Genomic DNA, 22,256 nt, shown 5'->3' with positions numbered 1-22,256 from the left:
GACCTGAGCGGTGGGTCACCCTACAACGTCTTACCCAGCATTCGCCATCTCCTGGACTGGCAGTGCCAGCAGGGCCGTCGGGCACTGGGACTGTGCAGGGAAGGGCCTGGATTGTTCTGTGCATGGCCGGCTCAGGGGGATGAAGCCAAAGCCCCCAGGGCTGGGCTGGGGCACAGTCGAGAGCAGCACGTGGGCGGTGCAGGGGGCCCGCCGGGGAAGAACTTTGTCCGGGTGAGCCTCTGGCTTCTTCCCCCACCCTCCACCCGATGGGAAATCCAGACCCTCCCGTACCTGATGCAGGCTCTTCTCTGAGCAGCCATGCCTTTGATCTTCCTAACAGCTTCTTTCATGGGGCCTGAGCACTAGACCCGGAGTCTAGAGCCCTACCTTCAAGTCCCTTCTCTCTTGGGCCTCAGTTTCCCTGGAGTCAAGCGAGGCATTGGCTTGGAGGCCTCCAACTTTCACTGATCTTGAGTGTTTATATGCACTGACTCTTTTTATCTTCTCCGCTTTATAGACAGAGACACTGAGGCAGGGGAAGGACCAGCCTCTCCCTCCTGGTCACACACCTGGCCAGTAGTGGGGCTGGGATCTGAACATCCAGCATCCACAGGCTCAGTCCCTCCTGATCAAGAACCTTCGCTGGCTCCCTATTACAAAGGGATGAAATGAAAGGAGCTCCTTACAGCCCAAATTTACCCTTGATCTCCTAAGGCTCCACCTTGAAAATCCCTTCCCGTCGGAGGTGTCTCCTCCTTGTCCTTGGTTTCCCTGCTTCCCTCCAGGAGGCTGTCCCCAGCCCCGCCCCCCGCCCCCCCTCACACTGCCTCCATCTGCCCATTTCCTGCTTCCTAATTTACTTTAAGAACCCCTTCCCCCATCCTGGGTGTGTGGTTTTCCAAGCCTTTCCCATTATCGTGTCTGAGCTTTTCAGTTGCCCGTGAGGTTGACCAAGCGGGTGTCATTATCCCACTTTATAGGGAGGCAAGGTGATTTATCCAGGGTCACTTGGCTCAGGTACGACCCAGCCCGGACTACAACCTGACTCTTGACTCTGGTCCTGGCACCACTGAGCTCCCGGCTGCTTCTCCCCAGTCCCGAAGAGCTCTTGATCAGGGATCCCCTGGGGCCGCCTCACACACAGAGGTGCAAAAGAGCTGGGCTAAGACACCCCAAACCCAGGGGTTGGGGTGGGGGAGCTGGGTGGGGTTCCGTGTCAGAAGGACCATCAAAGGTGCTCAGCTCCAGCTTGTGGGCACCTGAGGTCCACGCAGCCACCGAGGGCTGGGAGAATTCCATAAAATGTTTACAAGCTTCCTGGGAGCTGCCAGGTGCCGCGGGCTGTGGGGCTGAGGGCACATTGTGGGGTGCAGGGGCCCCTTCATGGGTCTCTTTCTGGTTCTGCATCTCTCTGGGTTTTCCCCACATCTTTGTCTCTCTCTGTCTCTGTCTTTCTCTGTCTCTGTGTCCCCATGCCTCTTGGGCCAGGTTCTGGATGTCCCATGAGGGGCTGGCCCCCACACCCGGGGCACAACAGGGCAAAGGGCACCACCAGCCCCAGAAATTACAGGCTTTGGGAGTATGGTGTCCAGATAAATTCCAGGATGCCTAAGTAACGTTTGAAATCCAGATAAACAATTCATACTTTTTTAGTGTAAGTATATCCCCAATATTGCGTGGGACATCCTCATACTAAAACAATTATTTGTTGCTCATTTGAAATTTGAGTCTCAAAGAGCCACTTTGAGAAATAGCAGAATGCTGCCGGTGGAGGAGCCAAGAGGGCATTTTTTTTTTTTTTTTTTTTTTTTACAAATAGTTTATTGTCAAGTTGGTTTCCATATAACACCCAGTGCTCATCCCCACAAGTGCCCTCCTCCGTGCCCATCTCCCCAAGAGGGGGTTTTGAAGCAGGTCTGCCCTCCTCCAAGCAGAGCAGGGAAAGGAAAGGGGCTGACATTGAACGGCCAGCGGTGCAACCTCGGGGAAGTGTCTCGCCCATCCTGAGCCTCCGTTTGGTAAATGAGGGTAATCATCTCCTCCTCCCAGGGCCACGGTGGCGATGAAAAGAATGCTGTTTGGAAAGGCTTAGCCGAGGCCTGTGTGCAAGTGTGCAGGGGGAGGGGGGTGCTCAGGGGCTATGATTATCGAGATTACTCCTGGGAGGTGGTGAGTAAGGATACCCACTCAGGAGCTGGAACGCCTGGGCTGGGATCCCAGTCCTGCCATTTACTAGCTCCACGACCTTGGACAGGTTACTTAACCTCAGTTTCCCTATCTGTAAAATGGGAGACAGTGATAGTACGCGCCTCCTAGGTTTATTGAGAGGGTTTACATGATGTTATACACATAAGAACCTAAGAACCTCACGTGGGGCTGGCGTGTAGCAAGAGCTCAACGACGGTCAACTATCAAGTGCGCGAGTGTGCTGCTTCCTCCAGGAAGCACTCAGTTCCCTCTGGCTCACAGTGGTCTCTCCCTACCTGGGATCCCACTGACCGCTGACTTCGTGACCCTAAGCCCCATCCGGCTGCCCTGGGAAGTGCTGCCCTTAACTCCCCGGTAGGATGGAAGGTTCTGGAATGGTGGGGAGAGTAGTGATTGTATCTGCCACAGCCTGGCAATGCTTCTGAGCACAGTGGGCCCACCAGAGCTCCCACCCCCCATAGACAGTAAGAGGGTGAGCAGACTGATTTCAAACAGGACTGCCAGACTAGCTGGGGTGGGGGACACATGTCACAGGGCCAGATGACAGAGACTTTTTGACCCTACAAATGATGTCTGGTTATTGAATTCGGCCAAGTTTCCCAGGCAACCCTGCCAAGCCGTGGCAGAGCTCTGGCTCTGTGTGTCAGAGGCCTGAGTGCAGACCTGCCTGTGCCGTTTGATGCCCTTGGGCTTGGTCTCTCTGAGCCTCAGTTTCTCACCTTCCCAGTGGAGATGATACTGCTCCCTTTGCAGACTTATGAGAATGGAAGGAGCTAAGAAATCAATACAAGGTTCCGTCACGCCGTGGGCACTCCACACAATGTAGTGCCCCTCCCTAGGGAAGAGCCCAAGGACATCTTCTTGCCTGCTAAAGAGGGGTGCAGTGGGACTTTGAGGGGAGACTGCTCTTCTTAAAGCCACGGCCTCAGAAGTGCAGGGGGTCCATTTGCAGGCTGGTGTCCACGGAGCTCTCTGTGCCCACCTCTGCACTGGGGATTGCAAAGCATTCAACTGGTCCTGCTTTTCAAAGAGCTTGGGGTTTTGTTGGGAGGTAAAGAAGCTCCCAAGAGAAGCATTAATAAACTCACAATGTGGGAATGTGTACGCACTTGTGTGGGGTCCGGTCTTCACTCCCAGATACTTGCTGTGGGGATGTGAGGAGGCCTAGGGTGGTCAGGGAAGGCTTCCTGGAGGAAGCAAGAGTCCGAGCCAAAGCTCAGGCTTCCCACGGCGTCTTGTCTTTCCCAGGTCAGTACCTGAGGGCACAGAGATGTTCGAGGTCTACGGGACCCCCGGCGTGGACATCTACATCTCTCCTAGCCTGGAGAGGGATCGGGAGCGTGCAGACACCAGGCGGTGGCACTTTGACACGGGGCTGGAGATCATCGTGGTCATGAACTCGCCCAGCAATGACCTCAATGACAGTCATGTGAGCAGGTCCCCTGGTCTGGGGTTTGGGGGGGCACTGATCTAGCTCCCCAAGAGCCAGCACCAGCTGCTTCCCCAGACGGCAGGGTAGCATGAGGGGTCAGCACTGGCCCTGGAGCCAGCCAGCTCTGCAGCTTACGGACATAAACCCTGTGTCTACTGGCAAGTCACAGCAGCCCCCTGGGCCTCGGTTTCCCCATCTGTAAAATGGGGATGATCATGGCACCTTCCTCCTGGTGTTGGTTTGGGGTGGAACATGAGCCAACGTTTGTGTCTTGTTTTCAAAGACCACTATAAAGGGAGGTGTCCCAGTTTTTCTGTGTTGGGCCTCAGTTTCCCTATCTGCAGGCTAAGTAGGTGATCTCTGTCACTCTGGATGAAGGAGGGAAAGCAGAGATCGGGGGAGGATGCTGGCGCCCGGGGAGACCCCCTTCTCCAGGGTGCCTCATCTTCTCCTAATCCATTCTTTTCCTGATTCCATTCCCTTCTCGGGGATACATAACCTCCCTTCTTCCCCTCTCTGCTCATTTAGCTTCCAAGGGTGAGTTTAACAAGCCCCGGATGTAGGTAATGCTCTGGCCAGGGCAGGGGGATTTAAAAGAAGGGAGAGGGGCGCCTGGGTGGCTCAGCTGGTTAAGTATCTGACTCTTGATTTCGGCTCAGGTCATGATCTCACAGTTTGTGAGTCTGAGCCCTGCATCAGGCGCCCCACTAGCAGTGGGGATCCTGCTTGGGATTCTCTCTCTTTCTCTCTCTCTCTCTGCCCTTCCTCCCCTCACTCCCACTCTCTCTCTAAAATAAATAAACCTAAAAAAATAAAGAAAAGATGGGAGAAATGGGGTGGCCCTTGAGCTTGGCACAGGTGATGCCCCCCGTAAAGGGGTGATGGGACCCAAGTCTTATGGGAGGGAGTGGCAAGTTCCCACCCCGCATCAGGAGCAGTGTTTCAGGAAGTGACCCTTTCAGGACCATTGACCATGCGCCACACACTGGGCAGCCGTGACCTCATCCAGCCCTCACAAAGCTCAGAGAGGCAGGGTCTGGTCCCTGTTGCACAGGTGGCGCCACCACGGTTCAGAGTAACTATGTCCGGGCCACATAGCCCATCAGGAATAAAGCTAGTATTCGACACAGACCTGCCTGACACCTGGCGCAGGTTCCCTTCATCACCCCCACGGCTTTTCCCATCCATGTGTCCGCGACGCGCCTCTCCACTGAGCTCCGCGTCGCAGCTGCGCAGGACTCAGGGAACTCATTTTGCAGTCGAGGAAACTGAGAATGAGGCGCAGCTTACCTGAAGGCACCTGATCTAGTGAGGGGCAGAGTCGGTGAGGGTCAGGGCAGAGTCCCTGGGGCAGGGCCAGAGGACCAGGCAGCCTGAGAGTGCGCCTAAGAAGGGCCGAGCTGGGGGCTGGGTAGACGCCAAAGACACAAGCGATTGAGGAGGGTCGGAGCGTCCTGCCCTTCCCCTTCCCGCACCTTTGGCCTGGAGCCAGGTAATTGTATGACTGAGGCCAGCATCAGTGCTCCGGCTTCACACGTGGGTCAGGAATTGCAGGATTTAGGGGCTCCCAGCACTGAGGGGTGAGTGGCCTCTATAAGATCCTGAACCTTCTGGCTGAGCTGAGGGACCCACATCAGGAGGGAACGTGCAAGTGAGGGCTGTGGGTCGAAGGGGCTTTGATACATGGCCTTGAATTGTGTTATCACATTGTCAGCCTGGCTTTTAGCTCTTGGGCTCTTGCTGCAGGCCAGGCGCTGTGATGAGCATGTCACACGCCTTCCTTCTTTGATGGTCACAGCCTACAATCAACCCTCTGGGGTGGGAACTATCATTATCCCCACTTTACAGCAGCGGACATTGAGGCCCAGAGAGGACAAGGGACTCTTCCTGGGATATTCACAAGCGGTGCTTCGGAATCTGAGCCCAGCTTGAATCTGAGCCCAGAGCCCTGCACCACCTCACACAATGCCACCTGCCTGCCATTAACAGTAGCTGGGGTTTCTCAGGCACCTCCTGTGGGGTGAGTCTTGTACATGTGTTGTTTCCAGTCAACACTACAATCGTCCGCGGTAGGGACCTCTATGGTCGCTGTTCTGCAGATGAAGAAATGAGACAGCTCCGAAAGGTGAAGGGCCTTGGCCAAGGTCACAGAGCCCCAAGATGTTGGGCTCAATTCTAAGCCTGTCTGAATCCCACAGATAAGAGGGTCTCCATAAACCCTGCCCAGGCAGACCTCCTCACTTTGCAGATGGCAAAACATAGATCCAAAGAGGGGCAGGAGCCTGCCAAAGTCACACAGCAGTCATTGGCAGCACTGGGACCCAGGTCTCCAGGGAATCCCTTACAGATGGTTCCCATTTTACAGATGGGCCAACCAAGGCATGAAAAAATAAATGGCACAGAGAAGACTAAAGAAAGAGCTGGGTTGGTAAACTCAACTTCGGTGCACAGAGGTCCCTGAGACACCCCCCCTTCCTTGCTAGACTCCCCAAGACGTGTCCTTTGGGGTGGGGGCTGTTGGCTTCAGCTGGCCTGACTCTGGACCCATTTCTCTACAGGTTCAGATTTCCTACCACTCCAGCCATCAATCCCTTCCCCTGGCCTATGCAGTGCTCTACCTCACCTGTGTCGGTAAGTTGGGGGCCGTGCTGGGACCTCGGTCGGCCAAGGGTGAGAATGGTTGGGAATGACATTGAACGAGGGTCTATTTACAAAAATCAACCCATTTTATTTTAAAAATTAAAATAAGGAAGATATGTTTAGAAAATTCAAATGGTACAAAAGAGTATATATTGAAAAGTGAATCTCCTTCCCTCCAACCCAAGACTTCTAATCCCCATGCCCAGTATCCTTCTAGAGATAAGCTGTGCTAATACATGTGGACACATGCATGTCTGTATATTCCCCTTTTTGTAAGAATGGATGTGGAACTGGACTTTGTTTTTTCCACCTTACATTTTTTTGTGCTGATTATCCACAAATGGATGTATAAATTCCATACAAGATAACTCACTTTGATTAATACGTTAAAAGCTCTAGAGGAAAAGGTGGGTAACGTGAATGAATAGATAGGGAATTTCAACAGAGAGTTGAAAACTATAAGAAGGAGTCAAATGGAAATGCTAGAACTAAAAATCATGGTAACAGAGATTAAAAATAGTTTTTGGTGGGTTCATAGGTAGATTTGACACAGCTGAAGAGAGAATCAGTGAACTTGAAAATAGGGCAACAAAAATTACTTAAACTGAAACAAAAAGAGAGGGGAAAAAAGAGTGTAACAAACAAAACACTAGAACAGAGATCTAAGAGCTGTGGGACAGTATCAATCTACACTCAATTATGTGCCGATCAAAATTCCAACATGACTTTTGTATAGATCTTCATAGAGCTGATCCTAAAAGTCATATGAATGAGCAAAGGGCAAGAGTGACCAAGATAATGTTCTCTGAAAAAGAACAAGGTGGAGGGATTCATGGTACCAGCTATCAGGAATTTTTCAAGCCATAGGACTTGAGGTGGCATGAAATCGGTGCAGGGTTAAATGTAAGCCAGTGGGACAGAGAAGAACTCAGACATAGAGCCGCGTTCAGACAGTTACCACATGAGAATCAATGGACATGAAGCCCTACCTCACGCCACACTCAAAAATAAATTTCAGATGGAATAAAAATCCTAAAGTGAAAATCAAAATAATAAAGCTTTTAGAAGAGAATATCTTTCCAATCTCAGGGTAGACAAGTTGTTTTTTCAACATAGATCATAAGGGGAAAGACTGATAAATTAGATTCTATTAAAATTTGAAACTTTTATATAACAGAAGACAAGTGAAACGTCAAACTGGCTGGCTCAGTCCATAGAGAATAAGACTCTTGATCATGGGGTCATGAGTTTAAGCCCCAAATTGGGCACAGAGCTTACTTTAAAGAAAAAAAAAAGAGGGGCGCCTGGGTGACTCAGCCTGTTAAGCGTCTGACTGGCTCAGGTCATGATCTCAGTTTGTGTGTTCAAACCTTGTGTCAGGGTCTATGCTGACAGCTCAGAGCCTGGAGCCTGCTTCAGATTCTGTGTCTCCCTCTCTCTCTGCCTCTCCCCCATTCATGCTCTGTTTCTCTCTGTCTCAATAATAAATAAACATAAAAAAAGAAAGAAAATGAAGTCAAACTATGGATCAAGAGGAGAAATGTGCAATGCATATGGCTGACTCAGTGCATGTAAATTACGGAGAACTCCAATCCGTGAGAAAAAGAAAGATACCCTAATGGAAACAGGCGAAAAATATGAACAAGCAATTCACAGCAGAGAAAGCCTCAGCAATCAGAACCCAAATGGAAAGATGCTTAACTCGGTGTTGCCAGGGATACGGAACCAGGAAGCTCTGTGATGATGGGTGGGAGTTTGTGTATGTACAAGCCCTTGCACAGCACTTAGCAAGAAAGTTGAAATGCTCTGTCTGCAGGAGGGGTTGTTAGAAGCAGAATGTGCCTTGTAAATTTGGGGGGGTTATACTGGGAATGGGAATTCCCATTTGGTAGATACTGGCTGCTCTCCAGACAGACCATCCCACCTTACACAGCTGCCAAAGCATATGACATTGTCTTTGCCAACACCGTGTATTGTCAGCCTTTCCCATTTTGGCCGGTCTGAGAAGTTAGCTTTCCTGTTTGGCTTTAATCTGTCTTCCTTGAGTTAGGACTGAGGTTGGGTATCTCCCTGACTCTCCCTCCCCAAACCCACACCCTTGTCCTCTGGAAAATATACATGCACACAAGCGCATAAAGCTCTGTATGTGTGTTGGGGAGGGATGCGCGTGCACACGTGCCTGTGTGTAGCTGACCCATTGTTACAAAGCCAACACTCGAGCGACCATCACCCACCTCAAGAACATGACTGGCACTCTGAAGTCCCCAAATCTGATTATAGCTCCTTCCTCCCCCTGGAACTAACCGCTATCTTGTGATAAGTATTTCCATGCTTTTCTTTATGGTTTTCTCACTTGAATATGCATCTAGGAAGAAGATGGTCTATTTTTGCCTCTTTGAATTTTCCGTGGCTGGAACCATGTTGTACATATTCTTTGGGGTTGGGCTTCTTTCACCTCCACTGTGTTTGTGAGATTCACCCACCTGCTGCATGGTGGGTGGGTATCTTTTTGCATATTTATAAATCATTTCAAGTTTTCTTTCTCTTTCTCTTCTTCATATGTTCCATTTGTGCTGCAAAACCTTCCTGCTTTCTAGGGAGAAACATTGAGAATGTGGGATCGGGGCTGGGATTTGGGGAGTATAAGATGAAGCTGAGGTTCAGAGAGGCCACAGAGCCAGTCAGTGCCAGAGCCCGGATTCGCATCTTCATCTGTCTAACACCAAGGCTCACTGCCCCATCCCAAGGAGATGAAGCAGCTTCACAGAGACCAAGAATGTCCAGGAGGACCTGGGATCAGTATAGGGTGGGCCTCAGGCAGTGAGGGCTGTGTGGATGCGGAAGAGGGAGGAGTCAGGGAAGGCTTCCAGGAGGAGGGCAGCATTTGACCTGACCCATTGCTCTTAACCTCCTTCCTCCCCAAGGCCTCTTTCCTCAGCCCAGGGAAAGAGATTTCAGATGTCTCTACCTCTGGGCAGTGTCTATTTAGAAATTACTTTCTTTGCCCAGCTCCAGATGGGCTCTGAGATTGAGGCTGAGAAACAGAGGCCCCAGACCTGTCTGGCCTCCTGGGAACCCCATGGTAGCTTACTCTCTGCCCTTCCCTTGCAGACATCGCTCTGGATTGTGACCTGAACTGTGAGGGCAGAGAGAACAGGAGCTTTGTGGACAAGGTAGGGCATCTCGATCTGAGCCTATGGAGTTTGGAGTTGACCTAGGCTGGGTTAAGAGGGGCAAGGTCATTACAGGTACCTCCCTGCTCCCCGCTGCTGCCAAGGTCCGGGGAGCCAGATGGGAGCCAGGCGTGGCTGGGGATCTTCTTTCACCAGGAGAAAAATCATTACCAAGAATTATCAAGTCACATGCATGCCCAGGCCCGGGCTGGGCCTTGCTTTGTGGCAAAAAGTCCTTCAGGAATTTCAGTCTAGGTCAGGGGTCAGCAAACTTTTTCTGTAAACAAGAGATAGTAAATATTTTAGGCATTGCAAAGTGATTCTGTGGCAGTTATTCGATTCTGCCATTGTAGTGTGAAAGAGCTATAGTTTTTTTTTAATGTTTTTTATTTATTTCTAGGNAACAAGAGATAGTAAATATTTTAGGCATTGCAAAGTGATTCTGTGGCAATTATTCGATTCTGCCATTGTAGTGTGAAAGAGCTATCTATAGTTTTTTTTTTAATGTTTTTTATTTATTTCTAGGTAAGAGAGAGGGAGAGAGAGAGACAGCGNTGCTGCGGGGCGGGGAGGGGGGTCTGGCCTGCGCCCCATCACCAGCTTTGCTTTGCCATTGGCAGCGGCAGTGGGTCTGGGGGCCCGGTGGGTACGGAGCCATCTTGCTGGTGAACTGTGACAGGGACGATCGGAACAGTTACCACCAGGACAACTGTGACCAGCATGTGCAGTGCCTGCAAGGTGAGGGGTTCCCAGGGTCGCTGCTCCGCCACCTGCAGGGGTGTCTCTGGAAGGCAGAGCCCCGGGGCCAGAGTCCCAGCTCCGGGACAAACTTCGCAGCCTCCGGCTGGGAGCCGCCCCCTCGCAGCCAGGTGCCAGCGGCCTCTCACACGTGGGGGCGGAGCTCTGGGATGAGCTGGCCCCACCCGCTCTCGGCGGGGGGGACAGATTCTTGTTTAAGTATCCAGGTGGGAGGGCAGCTTCACATCACCCCAAGTAGAGATGAGGGTGCTGAGGCCTAGAGGGGACCCCTGAAATCACCCAGGTCCAAAGCTTCCTGACCTCAAATCTGGCCTCCCCGCCAGGCATCTCTGGCCTGCATTTTAGGACGTCCCACCTTCTGTCCCACACGGCGCAGCAGCCCCATGAGGAGGGCCTCGGGGATCGCCTGGGGTGCGGGCGGGTGCCTTGCACGTGGGTGCACACAGCCCCACACATGTGTCCCTCCTTTCAGAGAGGGGAGCGCTGAGGCTCAGGGAGGGCGGGGGTGCCCAGTGCCAGCGGGGAGTGACTCAGGCACTCGGGTACTGAGCCCGGAACCCTCCCCTGCACCCGCCCAGGTGGCCTGCCCNNNNTGTCACCAACCGGGCACTGGGCTGGCCGCTCTGCACTTCCTAGAGCTCTGGGCAGGTGAGCAGATGGAGGCGTCTTCATGGTTTGCCCTTGACGGCTTCAGTGTTTTCACAGGGTGGGCAGCTGTGGGGCTCAGAGACCCAGGTCCTGGCACCCTCTGCCCTTGAGGGGTGCGGAGGGCAGGAGGAGAAGACACAGAGTGTCACAGGCCCCCTGAGCCGCCGCCCCTGTCTGGCTCCACAGACCTGGAAGACATGTCAGTCATGGTCCTGCGGACCCAAGGCCCCGCCGCCCTCTTCGACGACCACAAACTTATCCTCCACACCTCCAGCTATGACGCCAAGTGGGCTCGGGTCTTCCACGCCTGTGGTGAGTTCTGCGCCTTCCCCTCCCCCCCACTGCTGGGGAGGGGTCACAGTTTCCCCACCTCGGGCCGGAGGGCAGCCACCCCCACTGCTGGAGAGGGGGGCCTCAGTTTCCCCACCTTGGGCTGGAGGGCAGCCTCTGCTCTGGTCTCCAGCCTGCCTTGGGGGTCAGAGGAAGCATAGTCAGGTGTGGGAACTCTAAACCAGGGTCACTGGTGTCCCTGTGCAGCTGTGGCCCAAGGCCATTTGATTGGATGAATTAATTTGAAAAAAATATATATGTATTTTTTAAAATTCTTTAATTTTTTAAAATTTTATTTCTGAGAGGGAGAGAGAGACACAGCATGACAAGGGGAGGGTCAGAGAGAGACGGAGATGCAGAATCTGAAGCAGGCTCCAGGCTCTGAGCTGTCAGCACAGAGCCCGACGCGGGGCTCGAACCCACGAACTGGGAGATCATGACCTGAGCTGAAGTCGGATGCTTAACCAACTGAGCCACCCAGGTGCCCCTGAAAAATATATTTTAAGCACGTTCCAAATTTTTTAATACCCACACTTTCAAACATACACAGAAGTAGAAAGAATAGGAATGAGCCCCACATGCCAACCACACAGATTCAACAATTACTGCTACTTTGCTTCTCGTGCTCCCTTGATCCTGTTTGCTGAAGTCTCAAAGCCACTCCCAGACACTGTGGCTAAAGCCCCTGCATAATTCCGTGTCATCTCCCCCCCAAAAAATGACTTGTTCCACACAGCCACGATGCTGTTGTCACACACAAGCAAGGACACAAAGTATCTTTTAAACATACAAACCCATACAAGTAATAAAATGCTCGTCGTTAACAAGATCAAACAATATAGAAGTATACATGGTAAAAAAAAATGAGCGTTCCCTGGGACACCCGGGTGGCTCAGTTGGTGGCTCAGTTGGTTAAGTGTCCAACTTCGGCTCNACTCTGTGTCTCCATCTCTCAAAAATAAACATTAACAAGAATTTTTTTTAATTAAAAAAAATGAGAGTTTCCTAAATCCCTAAACCTGACTCTTAAAACGTGTTCATTGTTAAGGATTTGCTCTGTGTTTCTCCTGACTTGTCTCCGTGTGCACTGAGTGTGCGTATTCTGCTTTCCAAATGGTTTCTTCCTTGGAATCCTACATCCGACGCCCCTTTCCATATTTATCCAGCTCTTCCTCGTTCCTTCCCATGGCTGCGTGGATGTGCTGTAATGTATGTGGTACCTGAGCATACAGTTGTTTGCAGTGTTCCGATTTTGCTCCAGTATAGGTTCCTTGAGGGCAGGGCCTTGCTCATGGCTTTGGCCTGAGTCTGGAACCATGCCCCGTGGGGGCAGAGGAGGTGCCCTGTAAATATTTGTTCCATGAACGAAGAACCAGTGGATGCCCTTATACATGTGTTTGTATGCACTGATTTCTAGCAATTCCTAGAAATGGAATTGCTTGTTTGGGGGTAGACATGACTTATGAGGTTGCGCCAGGTTGCCCCCAGAAGGTCTGAGCGGTGATCTCAGAGAGGAACGGCCCCTCCCCGGGCGGTGCCCACTCTGGGCATCAAGCACCTTTCTCTCCTTTGCCAGAGGGAGGGTAGAGGTGGGGGCTGCTCTCTGGCTTGAGGGTTTTGGGAGGAGGTGGGCACAGCTCTTCCTGCATCTCTGGTGCTCCGGGGACCCACCTGGGAGTCACGGCCACCCCTTCCGTCCCCTCCCAGGTCCCGAGGACTCGTGTGAAGCCTATAGGCACGTGCTGGGCCAGAACAAGGTGTCGTACGAGGTGCCCCGTTTCCACGGCGATGAGGAGCGCTTCTTTGTGGAGGGTCTCTCGTTCCCTGATGCCAGCTTCACGGGGCTCGTGTCCTTCCATGTCACCCTGCTGGACGACTCCAACGAGGTAGGGGCGGCCTGGGCGGAGAGGGGGAGATGGGCTCTGCCGACACGAAGGATCCCAGACCTCCCGACTGCCCCGCTGGTGCCTCTCGAGAAACTAAGAGGCGCCGAGCTCAGGGTCCACATGGTCCTTGACTCAGCCAGGCCTCTGGACTCCAAGGCCAGTGCTCTTCCCTCACTGTAGGATTTCTCCGAGGCCCCAATCTTCACCGACACCGTGGTGTTCCGCGTGGCGCCCTGGATTATGACACCTAGCACCCTGCCGCCCTTGGAGGTATATGTGTGCCGGTGAGTGTGTGTGTGTGCAGTGGGGGCGGGGGGGAGGTGTCCCTCTGACCCCGGAGGGCCCCTCTGGCCTCCAGACGTGGCTCTGCCCTGAGCCACTCTCCCTGGGCTTGTCTGCAGTGTGAGGAACAACACGTGTTTTGTGGACGCGGTGGCGGAGCTGGCCCGGGAGGCGGGCTGTAAGCTGACTGTCTGCCCGCAGGCTGAGAACCGTAATGACCGCTGGATCCAGGTACCACGGCCACGGGCAGCACCAGCCCACCCGGCCAGGGTGGCATCTCGGAGGGCGAGGCTGGCGGGCCCCGTCGGGGCTGGCGGGAGGTCACTTATGAGTGTTTAGAAGGCCCTGGGGGCTGCGAGTGTCCTTTTTCTCATTCTAGACCTAGAGCTCTCTCCTTCTCTCCAGAAGCTTCCGGAGCCCCAGGCACACCCTGACGCTAGAGTGAACTCCCCTTTGCCTGCAGGGTCTGGGCTCGGCTCGAGGCTGGCCCTGAAAGGGGTGGCGGAGGCGGGGGACACCGTCCCTGCCCTCAGCAGCCTGGCCCCGTGGCTCCCCATGGAAGGCACTCTGTCCCTCTAGGGACATTTGGCAGTGCCTGGAGAAATTAGGGGCTGTCACACAGCGGGCGGGGGTGCTACTGGCTTCTAGCGGGTGGAGCTCAGAGATAGCACTAAGCATCCTGCAAGGGAGGAGCAGGGCGGCCCCACGACAAGAATGATTTGGCCTCAAGCATCACTGGTGCCGCTGAGAAGCCCTGATGTGCTGAATTATTGTGACTGAAGGTGCAGCAGGGGCACCGGCAAAGTGCCAGCGGGCTTGGAGGATGGTGGCGTCCCCTCTGTCTGGGGGAGGGGTGAACACCTCCAGGAGGAAGGGCATCTGGGCAGGGCCAGGTGGGCAATGAGTGCTGCCATTTATCAAGCACTTATGGGGGGAGCCATGCATGGTGTCCTCACCTTCTCGGCACCTCCCTGCTGTCACCCACCTGAGGAGCCCGCGGGGGTGGGAGTGGCAAACGCCCAGGGCTCCAGAGCTGGTAAGGGCCACGCCGGGGCTCAGCCGATGGTGGTTCACGCAGAGGACCAGCATGTGCAAAGGTCCGGAGAGCAGAGGCACGAGAAAGAATGTCTCGTGCTCCTGTGGGCCAGGGCCAAGGTTCTGTGAAGGGCAGCAGCTGAAGTGGGAGAACCTGAATGCTGGGCTCCGAAGCTTTGGTGGCTGGAGGTTCATCCAATGAGGTGGAAGCTCAGGGCGGGAGTCTGGAGCAAGCTGGGCTGGGTTCGGAGCCCGGCTGTGCCACTGACTAGCTGTGTGCCCTTGGGCAATAATTAGACCTCTCTGTTCCTTGCTTACCTCATCTGTGACATGGGTAACAATAGTGCCTCCTCGCAGGTGTGGAATGAGGATTAATGGAATGAATACTTATAAAGAGCTTAGAGCAGGGCCAGGTGCATAACAGCGAGCTTCTCATCCGATGTATAGTTCATTGGCGCTGGGCCGTCTTTGTCTCCAGGGCCAGCGGGCTTAGGACCGAGCTGGGCTGAATGTTTAGCAATCGGAGGAGGAGGCAGATCTCTACCTCCTTGGGTTCCCAGCCCTGCGCGGCTGCCAGCTCCTCATGACCACGTGTGGAGCCAGAGGCTGGTGTCCAGAGACTTATGTGTCCATGTGAGGCCCCCCTGAGCCCCTCTCTGTGTCCACTCTGCCCTGTTCTGGCACAAGGACACCCCCAGGGTCACACCCATCCTCTCGTTCATTCCCGCCTGTCTTGCTGTGTGACCTTAGGCAAGAGGGCCCCCTCTCTGAGCCTCCGGCCCCTCCTCCAGCCAGCAGGCATCAGGCACCCCTGCCGTCTCCACCCTGAAGGGGAAGGCAGGCCTGAGACAAAGAACCCCCATGGACAGTCTTCTCCAAAGTTCTCAGTGCCAAGCGAGGGCGGGCTGTCCACACGGTGTCTCTCGGCCGCAGGACGAGATGGAGCTGGGCTACGTCCAGGCGCCACACAAGACCTTCCCCGTGGTCTTCGACTCCCCCAGGAACGGAGAGCTGCAGGACTTCCCTTACAAAAGGATCCTGGTGAGTGGCTGTGGGGGCCGAGGGACGTCACCCGAGAGCCGCACCGGGGCGTAGAGCCTAGGGGGCTGCTCCGGGAACCACGTTCTCTAGGGACAGGGGGGACCAGAAGAAACCACGAGAGATGCCCAGATAAGCAACGAGTAACTCTCTTGGTGTAAGAAAGTGCCAAACATTGCATGGGACACAGTTATCCTAAAAATGGATTCGTTGATCTGAAATTCAAATGTGACTGGGCGGCCCGCGTTTTTATTTGCTAAACCCGGCAGCCCTAGGCAAGGGAGGAGGGCCAGTGCTGCTGTGAAGAGCCCAGGCTTCGCAATGGAACAACCCCGGCTCTGTTACTCTTACGCTGTGTGACGTTTCATGAGTCACCTCCCCCCTCTGAGCCTCAGTGTCTTCATCAGCAAAAATGACATTATAGCCCTGGCTTCAGAGGTGTTTGTGAGGCTTCTCCGTGCCTGCGCCGGGGAGCATGTGAGCAACGTTAGCCGATACTGTTGGTAGTCAGGAATGCTGTGAAGATGGGGGTCGTTGCCCAGGGCCACCTTAAAGAAAGAGGGGAGACTCCCTTGGTGCCGTAGAGACTGGGAGGCCCTTCTGCAGGGGTGGTGGGAGCCCCCTCCCCGGCTCCCAATACTGTTTAAGTTCCTTCTAAGGGATCGCCCTGGGGAACTCTCCCCTTTTCCAGAGTGGAAAGACTGAGGCTCCATCCGCAGCCTCTGGGTCACCAGGAGCACGCTGCTCTAGAATAACCAGGTACTTGCCCTTGGGCTGGACTCGGCAGGAAGTCCCCTGCAGAGGGCAAGGGGAGGCCATAGCCTCGGGCTCCATGTCTAATCGGGGGTACAGACAACCGGGGCCCTTTCTACGGTCTTCCTGTGACCATGAGGAAGATCACATTCTCGAGGGGAGCGAGGGCCAGAGGGCCTGTGTAGTTCCCAACTTAGGACCCGGCGCGTGTGTGAAATACTGAATAAGCCAGATCCCTGTCTTTGACTCAGTATTTCCATCTGAAGAATGGGCAGCCACTCCTAGAGCTCAGAGGCCAGCAAGTTGGTTCAAGCTCTTTCTGGTGACCCCCCCCCCCACTCCTAGCCTGACTCTGTTCCCCTCGCCAGGGTCCAGATTTCGGCTACGTGACTCGGGAGCCACAAGACAGGTCCGTGAGCGGCCTGGACTCCTTCGGGAACCTGGAGGTCAGCCCCCCAGTGGTGGCCAATGGGAAAGAGTACCCCTTGGGGAGGATTCTCATCGGGGGCAACCTGCCTGGGTGAGAGAGAGGGGCAGGGAGGGGTGTTCCTGGGGTGGAGGGTAGTGGTGGGGGCTGGGGTGGTGGTGGTGAGGGACCATTCTGCGCCCGGGAGAGAACTAGAAACATTCTACTCCCAGGAGAGAACTAGACAGGAGTGACGAAATTCTAGTTCTAGGTGTGGGCTGTTCACCGGACACTGTCCACACTTAACCTTGGGGAGTGTGAGAAGGCCAAAGTGGGCCTAGACCTGAGAGATCATTCAGTCCAGCCTTTTCATTTTGTAAGTGAGCCCAGAGAAGGTGAGTGACCTGGTCCGGGCCACACAGAATGCACAGTTAGGACGTAACTTAGGTTTTCTGATTCTGAAAAGAAATGATATCGTGAATACAATCTACTCATTGCTAGTTATAAAAGAAAAAGCCTCAAGTCTTAACAGTCCTGGAGGTATTGTATTTCAAGACCTTGTTCATACTATGGTGTAAATGACTACTCTCAGATATTTCCCTGAGAACAGGAGAAAGAAGGTATAGGACATGGAAAATGAGATGTCATACCACACATAGAGAATAACAGATGTTTACCATGTGACACAGAGATACTGATGCAAAACAGAGGGCATTATATGGTAATGGTTATTTGCCATGGAATTGACCAAGACACTGGGCGAACCAACTTCAACATAGCAGTTAGGACAGACTTGAGATCAAATAACAGGTGAATCAAGAGGCTTTGGAGGGGACTAACTGTCCTCAACACGGGATCCCCCAGAAAGAGGAAGTTTGGGCCATGCGACTAGATACTTCTGCAGAAGGCAAAAGAAGAAAGTGGTTGAAGTTCATGAGCATAAAATGCTGGGGCTGTGAGGCCTCTTGGGGTGATCTTGTCCACCTCTCTTCCCTCTGATGTACAGGAAGGTGAGGCCACAAAAAGAGAGACACACATTAAGCTCAAAGAAGAGCTGCCTGGTCACAGGGCGTGGAATAGGGTGGCAAATTGGTCTCTTGGAGAGTGTGAGGATGGGTCTGAGGGTGGCTCGGAGCATTCGCCTGCATGGCGAGACCCGGCGGGTCACCAACCGGCTGTGACGCTGGCCCCGAGCTGAATGGAAGGGACACATGCGTACTGTCTTTCCTGCTTACAAAACAGTGCGTGTTTTCTTGTTAAAAAAAATCAGATATCGTGGGGCGCCTGGGTGGCTTGGGTTGGCTAAACATCGGCTCTTGGTTTCGGCTCAGGTCATGATCATGCGGTTCATGAGTTCGAGCCCTGAGTCGGGCTCCGTGCTGGCAGCACAGAGTTTGCTTGGGATTCTCTCTCCCTCTCTCTCTGCCCCTCCCCTGCTCTCTCTCTCAAAATAAATAAACTTGAAAAACACTTGAGATATTGCAGAAACCTTGAATTCATGTCATTCCATTTCTGCACAGACTTAAGTTGAACAATTTTTTTTAACCCCTTGGGCCGCAGGTCCAGAGGCCGCCGGGTCACGCAGGTGGTCCGGGACTTCCTCTATGCGCAGAGGGTGCAGTCCCCTGTGGAGCTATTTGTGGACTGGTTGGCCGTGGGCCACGTGGATGAGTTTCTGAGCTTCGTCCCAGCCCCCGATGGGAAGGTGAGGACCGGGGTGACATGCCTGTCCCCGGTGTCCGAGTCAGAGGATGAGCTCCGGGGGTGGGGGGAGGGGTGCCCTGCTGAGCCCAGGGAGCTCAGGCGGGCCTGCCCTCTCCACACAGGGCTTCCGGATGCTTCTGGCCAGCCCTAGTGCCTGCTTCAAGCTCTTCCAGGAAAACCAGAAGTGGGGCCACGGCAGGGCCCTCCTGTTCAAAGGCGTCGTTGGTGAGTACCGGTGCCGTGTCCCTCACCCCGGCCTACCTGCCCCCTCACCTAAAGCAGGACACGTCATCAGGCTTGAGAGAGGGATGGAAGGTTCTATAGCAGGGCCGCCCCCTAAAACTCAACAGCCTCACTGCCACCGCGCGCCTTGCCCCACCAGCGCCCACTGCCCGTGGCTGGGGCTGAGATGTGGCCAGCTTCATGGGCACGTGGCCGGTGTCGCCACCCAGGGCCCTCCCCTCAGAAGGTGTAATGCTCTGCCATCATCGTCTTGACATTCTTAATAATCTGTGCCTTGTGGGGGAACCCTCCTGCTGCCTCCCAGGGATGAGACCCCCTGTACCCCCCATTCCCTGGACCCCCAGCCTACCAGGGCTCCCCCTCCCTGCCCCTGCTCACTGACTGCTGCAGCAGGAGCCTGGGCATGGGGAGGCCTGGGCGCATGTGCCCCTTAGCATCTGTGAGGGGGCTGCTGGCATTAACTGTCCCTGTCCTGGATGAACAGGGTCACAGGGGATGTGGTGGGCAGCTCGCAAGGGGTGCGGGGCTGCGGTGGCCCTTGGAGATCACCTGTTTGCCGTGGCTCGGGATGGTGGGCCCGTGGGAAGGGGAGATGTCCGGCCCCGTGTGGGTTCTGTGGCTTGCGGGCTGGGGTGGGCGGCAGCCGGTGGGCCGTGCCCATGCGTCAAGTTCCAGGTGGGGCTCGCCGTGCTGCTGGGAGGGTCTCTGCTCACCACCCAGGTGTCCCATGACCGGGGGGGCAGCGACATCAGAGAGCAAGTAAAAACCCAACATGATAGGGCAGGAGGGAGACTGTGGAGGAAAGAAAAAGCTCTCTATTTTAGCACCTTTAGTGATATTTTTTTCCCTTGCTCTTTGAGCAAAGGGCCCCACATTTTCACTTTGCTTAGAAGGAATTCTGAGAAAGCCTGCTGGCAGGCGCCGGAGCGGATGGGCAAGCTGGTTGGAATGGGCAAGCTGGTTGGAATGGCTCAAATTCTATCCCCACCAAGACTGCGTGGCTCTGAGGGGGTCCTTTCTCTCTGATTGGGACCCTGGGGGTCTCAGGGCAAAAACCTTTAGCTGGGAGGGAGGGGGAAGATCATAGATTTTCTTGACCTCATGGGAGGTAAATGATATCCTGGCCCAAACCCACCTCTGAGAGAAAAGCTCCTGCAGAACTCAGAAGCGCTCAGGTAGACCTTTCCAGGCCTTTCTTCCCATTTGATGATCCTCCTCCCTTCTCAGCCCCGCCCTGGAGCCCCAGCTGTAAGATGAAGGAAATAGTCTTCCCAGCTCCATAGTTCCCATAGGGACCATGGCTAAATGCCTTTGAGCCCAGACCAAACCTCAAGAGCCTCAAATCCAGATGTTACGCACCAGGTGGAGGCAAAGCCATCCTCACCTCTCCTGGAAGAGCCACACTGACCGTGAACATGACCCAGGCGCAGGCCGAGTGGTTATCCCAGCCGCCCAGCTAGGAAGGAGACTGCAGGCATTCACAGCCGTCAGGCCACACGCAGCCACCATGCCGCCCCAGACACGTGGAGCAGTGACCACGGAGGCCCAGCACAACTCACTAGTCACCTCCTGTGTGCCATGCCCCAGGCCACGATCCATGCCCGTCACCCCATGGACTTCCCAGATTACCGTCCCCTCCTGTCCCCTACCCAAGAACACGGGAGAGTCGGGAAGGTCATGGGCCCAGGGGGGATCAGCAAGAACGCCACGGAGCTGGGGCTGGACCCCAGCTGGCTGACCCCTACCGGGATGGAGGGGATGCGAGGCTGGAGGTGGGCACATGGGTCCAGAGAGCCCTCTCTTTCCCCTGGGGCAAGGCTTGCAGCCTTTGTGAGCACTGGCTGGGCTCGGGTTTGAATCACAAGCCCCCTGTTTCCTAGCTGTGAGATCTTGGGGCAGGATTTTTTGGTTCTCCGAGCCTGAATTTTGTCATCTGTAATAATGCACACCTGTGCGGGGGTTGGGGTCATGGTGAGGGTTACATGATGTGTTGACTGTAGAGAACTGAACTCAGGGTCTCTGCACCCGGACACGAGCTTGTTGGCAGCTGTGAGGGCTGTGAGCCCGTGGCTCTACCCTCCCTTCCCTGGGCGGCCCCATCTCTGTCAAGCAGGCAGGGAGAACTGGCCTCCATCGAGCCGCTTTGCCACGCAGTCACCTCATGGAGGGCGGGGACAGGGCCCAGTGGTGTCCGTCAGGGCTGGCACTGAGGGGCAGGTGGGTGACCCAGCTCGCTACCGTCCCTAGGCAAGAGTCACCACCTAGGGCCCTGGAATGGGCTGATGTTTCCAGCGAAAGTCATCACCACTTCCCATGCACTCAGATAAAGGGCTAAAGTGCACGGTGCTGCGGTCACCTGTCCCTCCCCGCCTCCCTCCCACACCCCGGCTTGCACAGCGGTCCGGCTGAGCTCTGCTGGGAGGTGCCTACCTAGTGTCCAGAAAGACCAGAGAGCTAGTAACTCACAAGACTGGTAGCTGTGAACTTGGCCTCTGCCTGGCTGCCTCCCAGAGCAGGTGACTCTCGCTGCTGACGTTGTTCCTGCCCCTCCTCTAATGTCTGTCTCTCCCTCACAGGTGATAAGCAGGTCAACACCGTCTCCATCAACCAGGTCCTCTCCAATGTAAACCTCATCAGCTACAATAAGTTTGTGCAGGTACAGGGCCAGGGGCTGTGAGCGGAAGGTGGGCATGGCTGGGGACAGTGACAGGGACAGAGTCTGAGGCTCAGTGTCCGTGAAAGCCCAGGCTGGAACTGGCCCAGTGAGAGGGGCTCCAATCCCTCCTCTGACCCTGGAGAAATGAGGGGGAAGCCCGGAGAAATGAGGACGACATGTATTCAGACAGAGGGAACAGCCCAGACGATGGCCCTGAGGTAGAAGGAAGGGGCGTGGACTATTTGGGGAGGAGCCAGGGGGTTGTGGATGAGGGAGGGCCGCATCATCAAGTGATGGAGGGCATTGCAAGGACCTTGGCTATGGCTTTGAGATATGGGGCCACTGGGGGGTTTGGGCCGAGCAGGGACCCGATCTGATTTATGCTTTGAAAGGATCTCTTTGCTGCTGTGTTGAGAAAATAGCAACATTTCATAGCAGGGGTGGCGGTGGTGACATCGGATCCCGGCAGGAAACACGTCAAGCTGGGTAACTGTGGAATAGCTTTACCAAGGGAATATTTACAGAGGCACAGACAGGGTTGGAGGAGGTGAGTAGGGGACAGTGCAGTGTCCCCAGGCTGAGGGGAGGGGAGCTGTGGGGACACCTAGACCTGAAAGAATTGGTGGGGGGATCATGTGACTGGAACTTGGAGGGGTCACCATGGAAAGAAGGCTGTGAGACAGGAGCTGCGGCCGTCCTGGCCAGACCACAGTGACCTGGCAGTGAGGCAGCCACAGGAACAAATACCCCAATGCACTCTGCTGCCACCCCACCCGCTGTCAGTGCCCCACTGGCCAAACCTGATCAGAAGCCAGAGGGCAGAGGAACCCCTGATTGCCAAGGACCAGCCTCCCAAGGGACAGAGCAGGGGTGAAGGGTATGTAAGGGTTCCGGAAGGACAAACAATACCCGACACACTCTCTTCTAAGAAGCAAATGTCAAGACGGGGTTCGATGTGCAGGGATCCTATTAGGGACAATGCCTGTCCCCGAGAAAGGGGAAGGGAGCTGGAGGGAACTGGGAAAGCAGACCCTGAGTGGAGGCGTGGGGTGGTGGGGGTGGG

General features: G+C 54.6%; 1 protein-coding gene across 1 annotated transcript in view; it reads left to right on the top strand.

Moving 5' to 3' along the window:
* The first annotated feature begins 139 nt into the window (after window positions 1-139).
* LOC144241123 (protein-arginine deiminase type-3) overlaps window positions 140-22,256 on the top strand; it is a 26,590-nt gene continuing 4,473 nt past the window's right edge. Inside the window, exons 1-14 of the mRNA XM_077775570.1 lie at window positions 140-231; window positions 3,457-3,637; window positions 6,199-6,271; window positions 9,392-9,453; window positions 10,074-10,191; window positions 11,047-11,172; window positions 12,898-13,076; window positions 13,257-13,360; window positions 13,478-13,589; window positions 15,327-15,434; window positions 16,553-16,704; window positions 18,151-18,295; window positions 18,417-18,519; window positions 21,114-21,193. Of these exons, the coding sequence (XP_077631696.1) occupies window positions 140-231; window positions 3,457-3,637; window positions 6,199-6,271; window positions 9,392-9,453; window positions 10,074-10,191; window positions 11,047-11,172; window positions 12,898-13,076; window positions 13,257-13,360; window positions 13,478-13,589; window positions 15,327-15,434; window positions 16,553-16,704; window positions 18,151-18,295; window positions 18,417-18,519; window positions 21,114-21,193 (1,635 nt within the window). The remainder of the gene's footprint in view (window positions 232-3,456; window positions 3,638-6,198; window positions 6,272-9,391; window positions 9,454-10,073; window positions 10,192-11,046; window positions 11,173-12,897; window positions 13,077-13,256; window positions 13,361-13,477; window positions 13,590-15,326; window positions 15,435-16,552; window positions 16,705-18,150; window positions 18,296-18,416; window positions 18,520-21,113; window positions 21,194-22,256) is intronic.

This window comes from Crocuta crocuta, unplaced genomic scaffold (genome assembly GCF_008692635.1).
Source record: "Crocuta crocuta isolate KB4526 unplaced genomic scaffold, BGI_CrCroc_1.0 scaffold127, whole genome shotgun sequence".
NCBI lineage: Eukaryota > Metazoa > Chordata > Mammalia > Carnivora > Hyaenidae > Crocuta > Crocuta crocuta.
The sequence above is the reverse complement of the archived record's forward strand: the minus strand, read 5'-3'. Positions and strand labels throughout refer to the sequence as shown.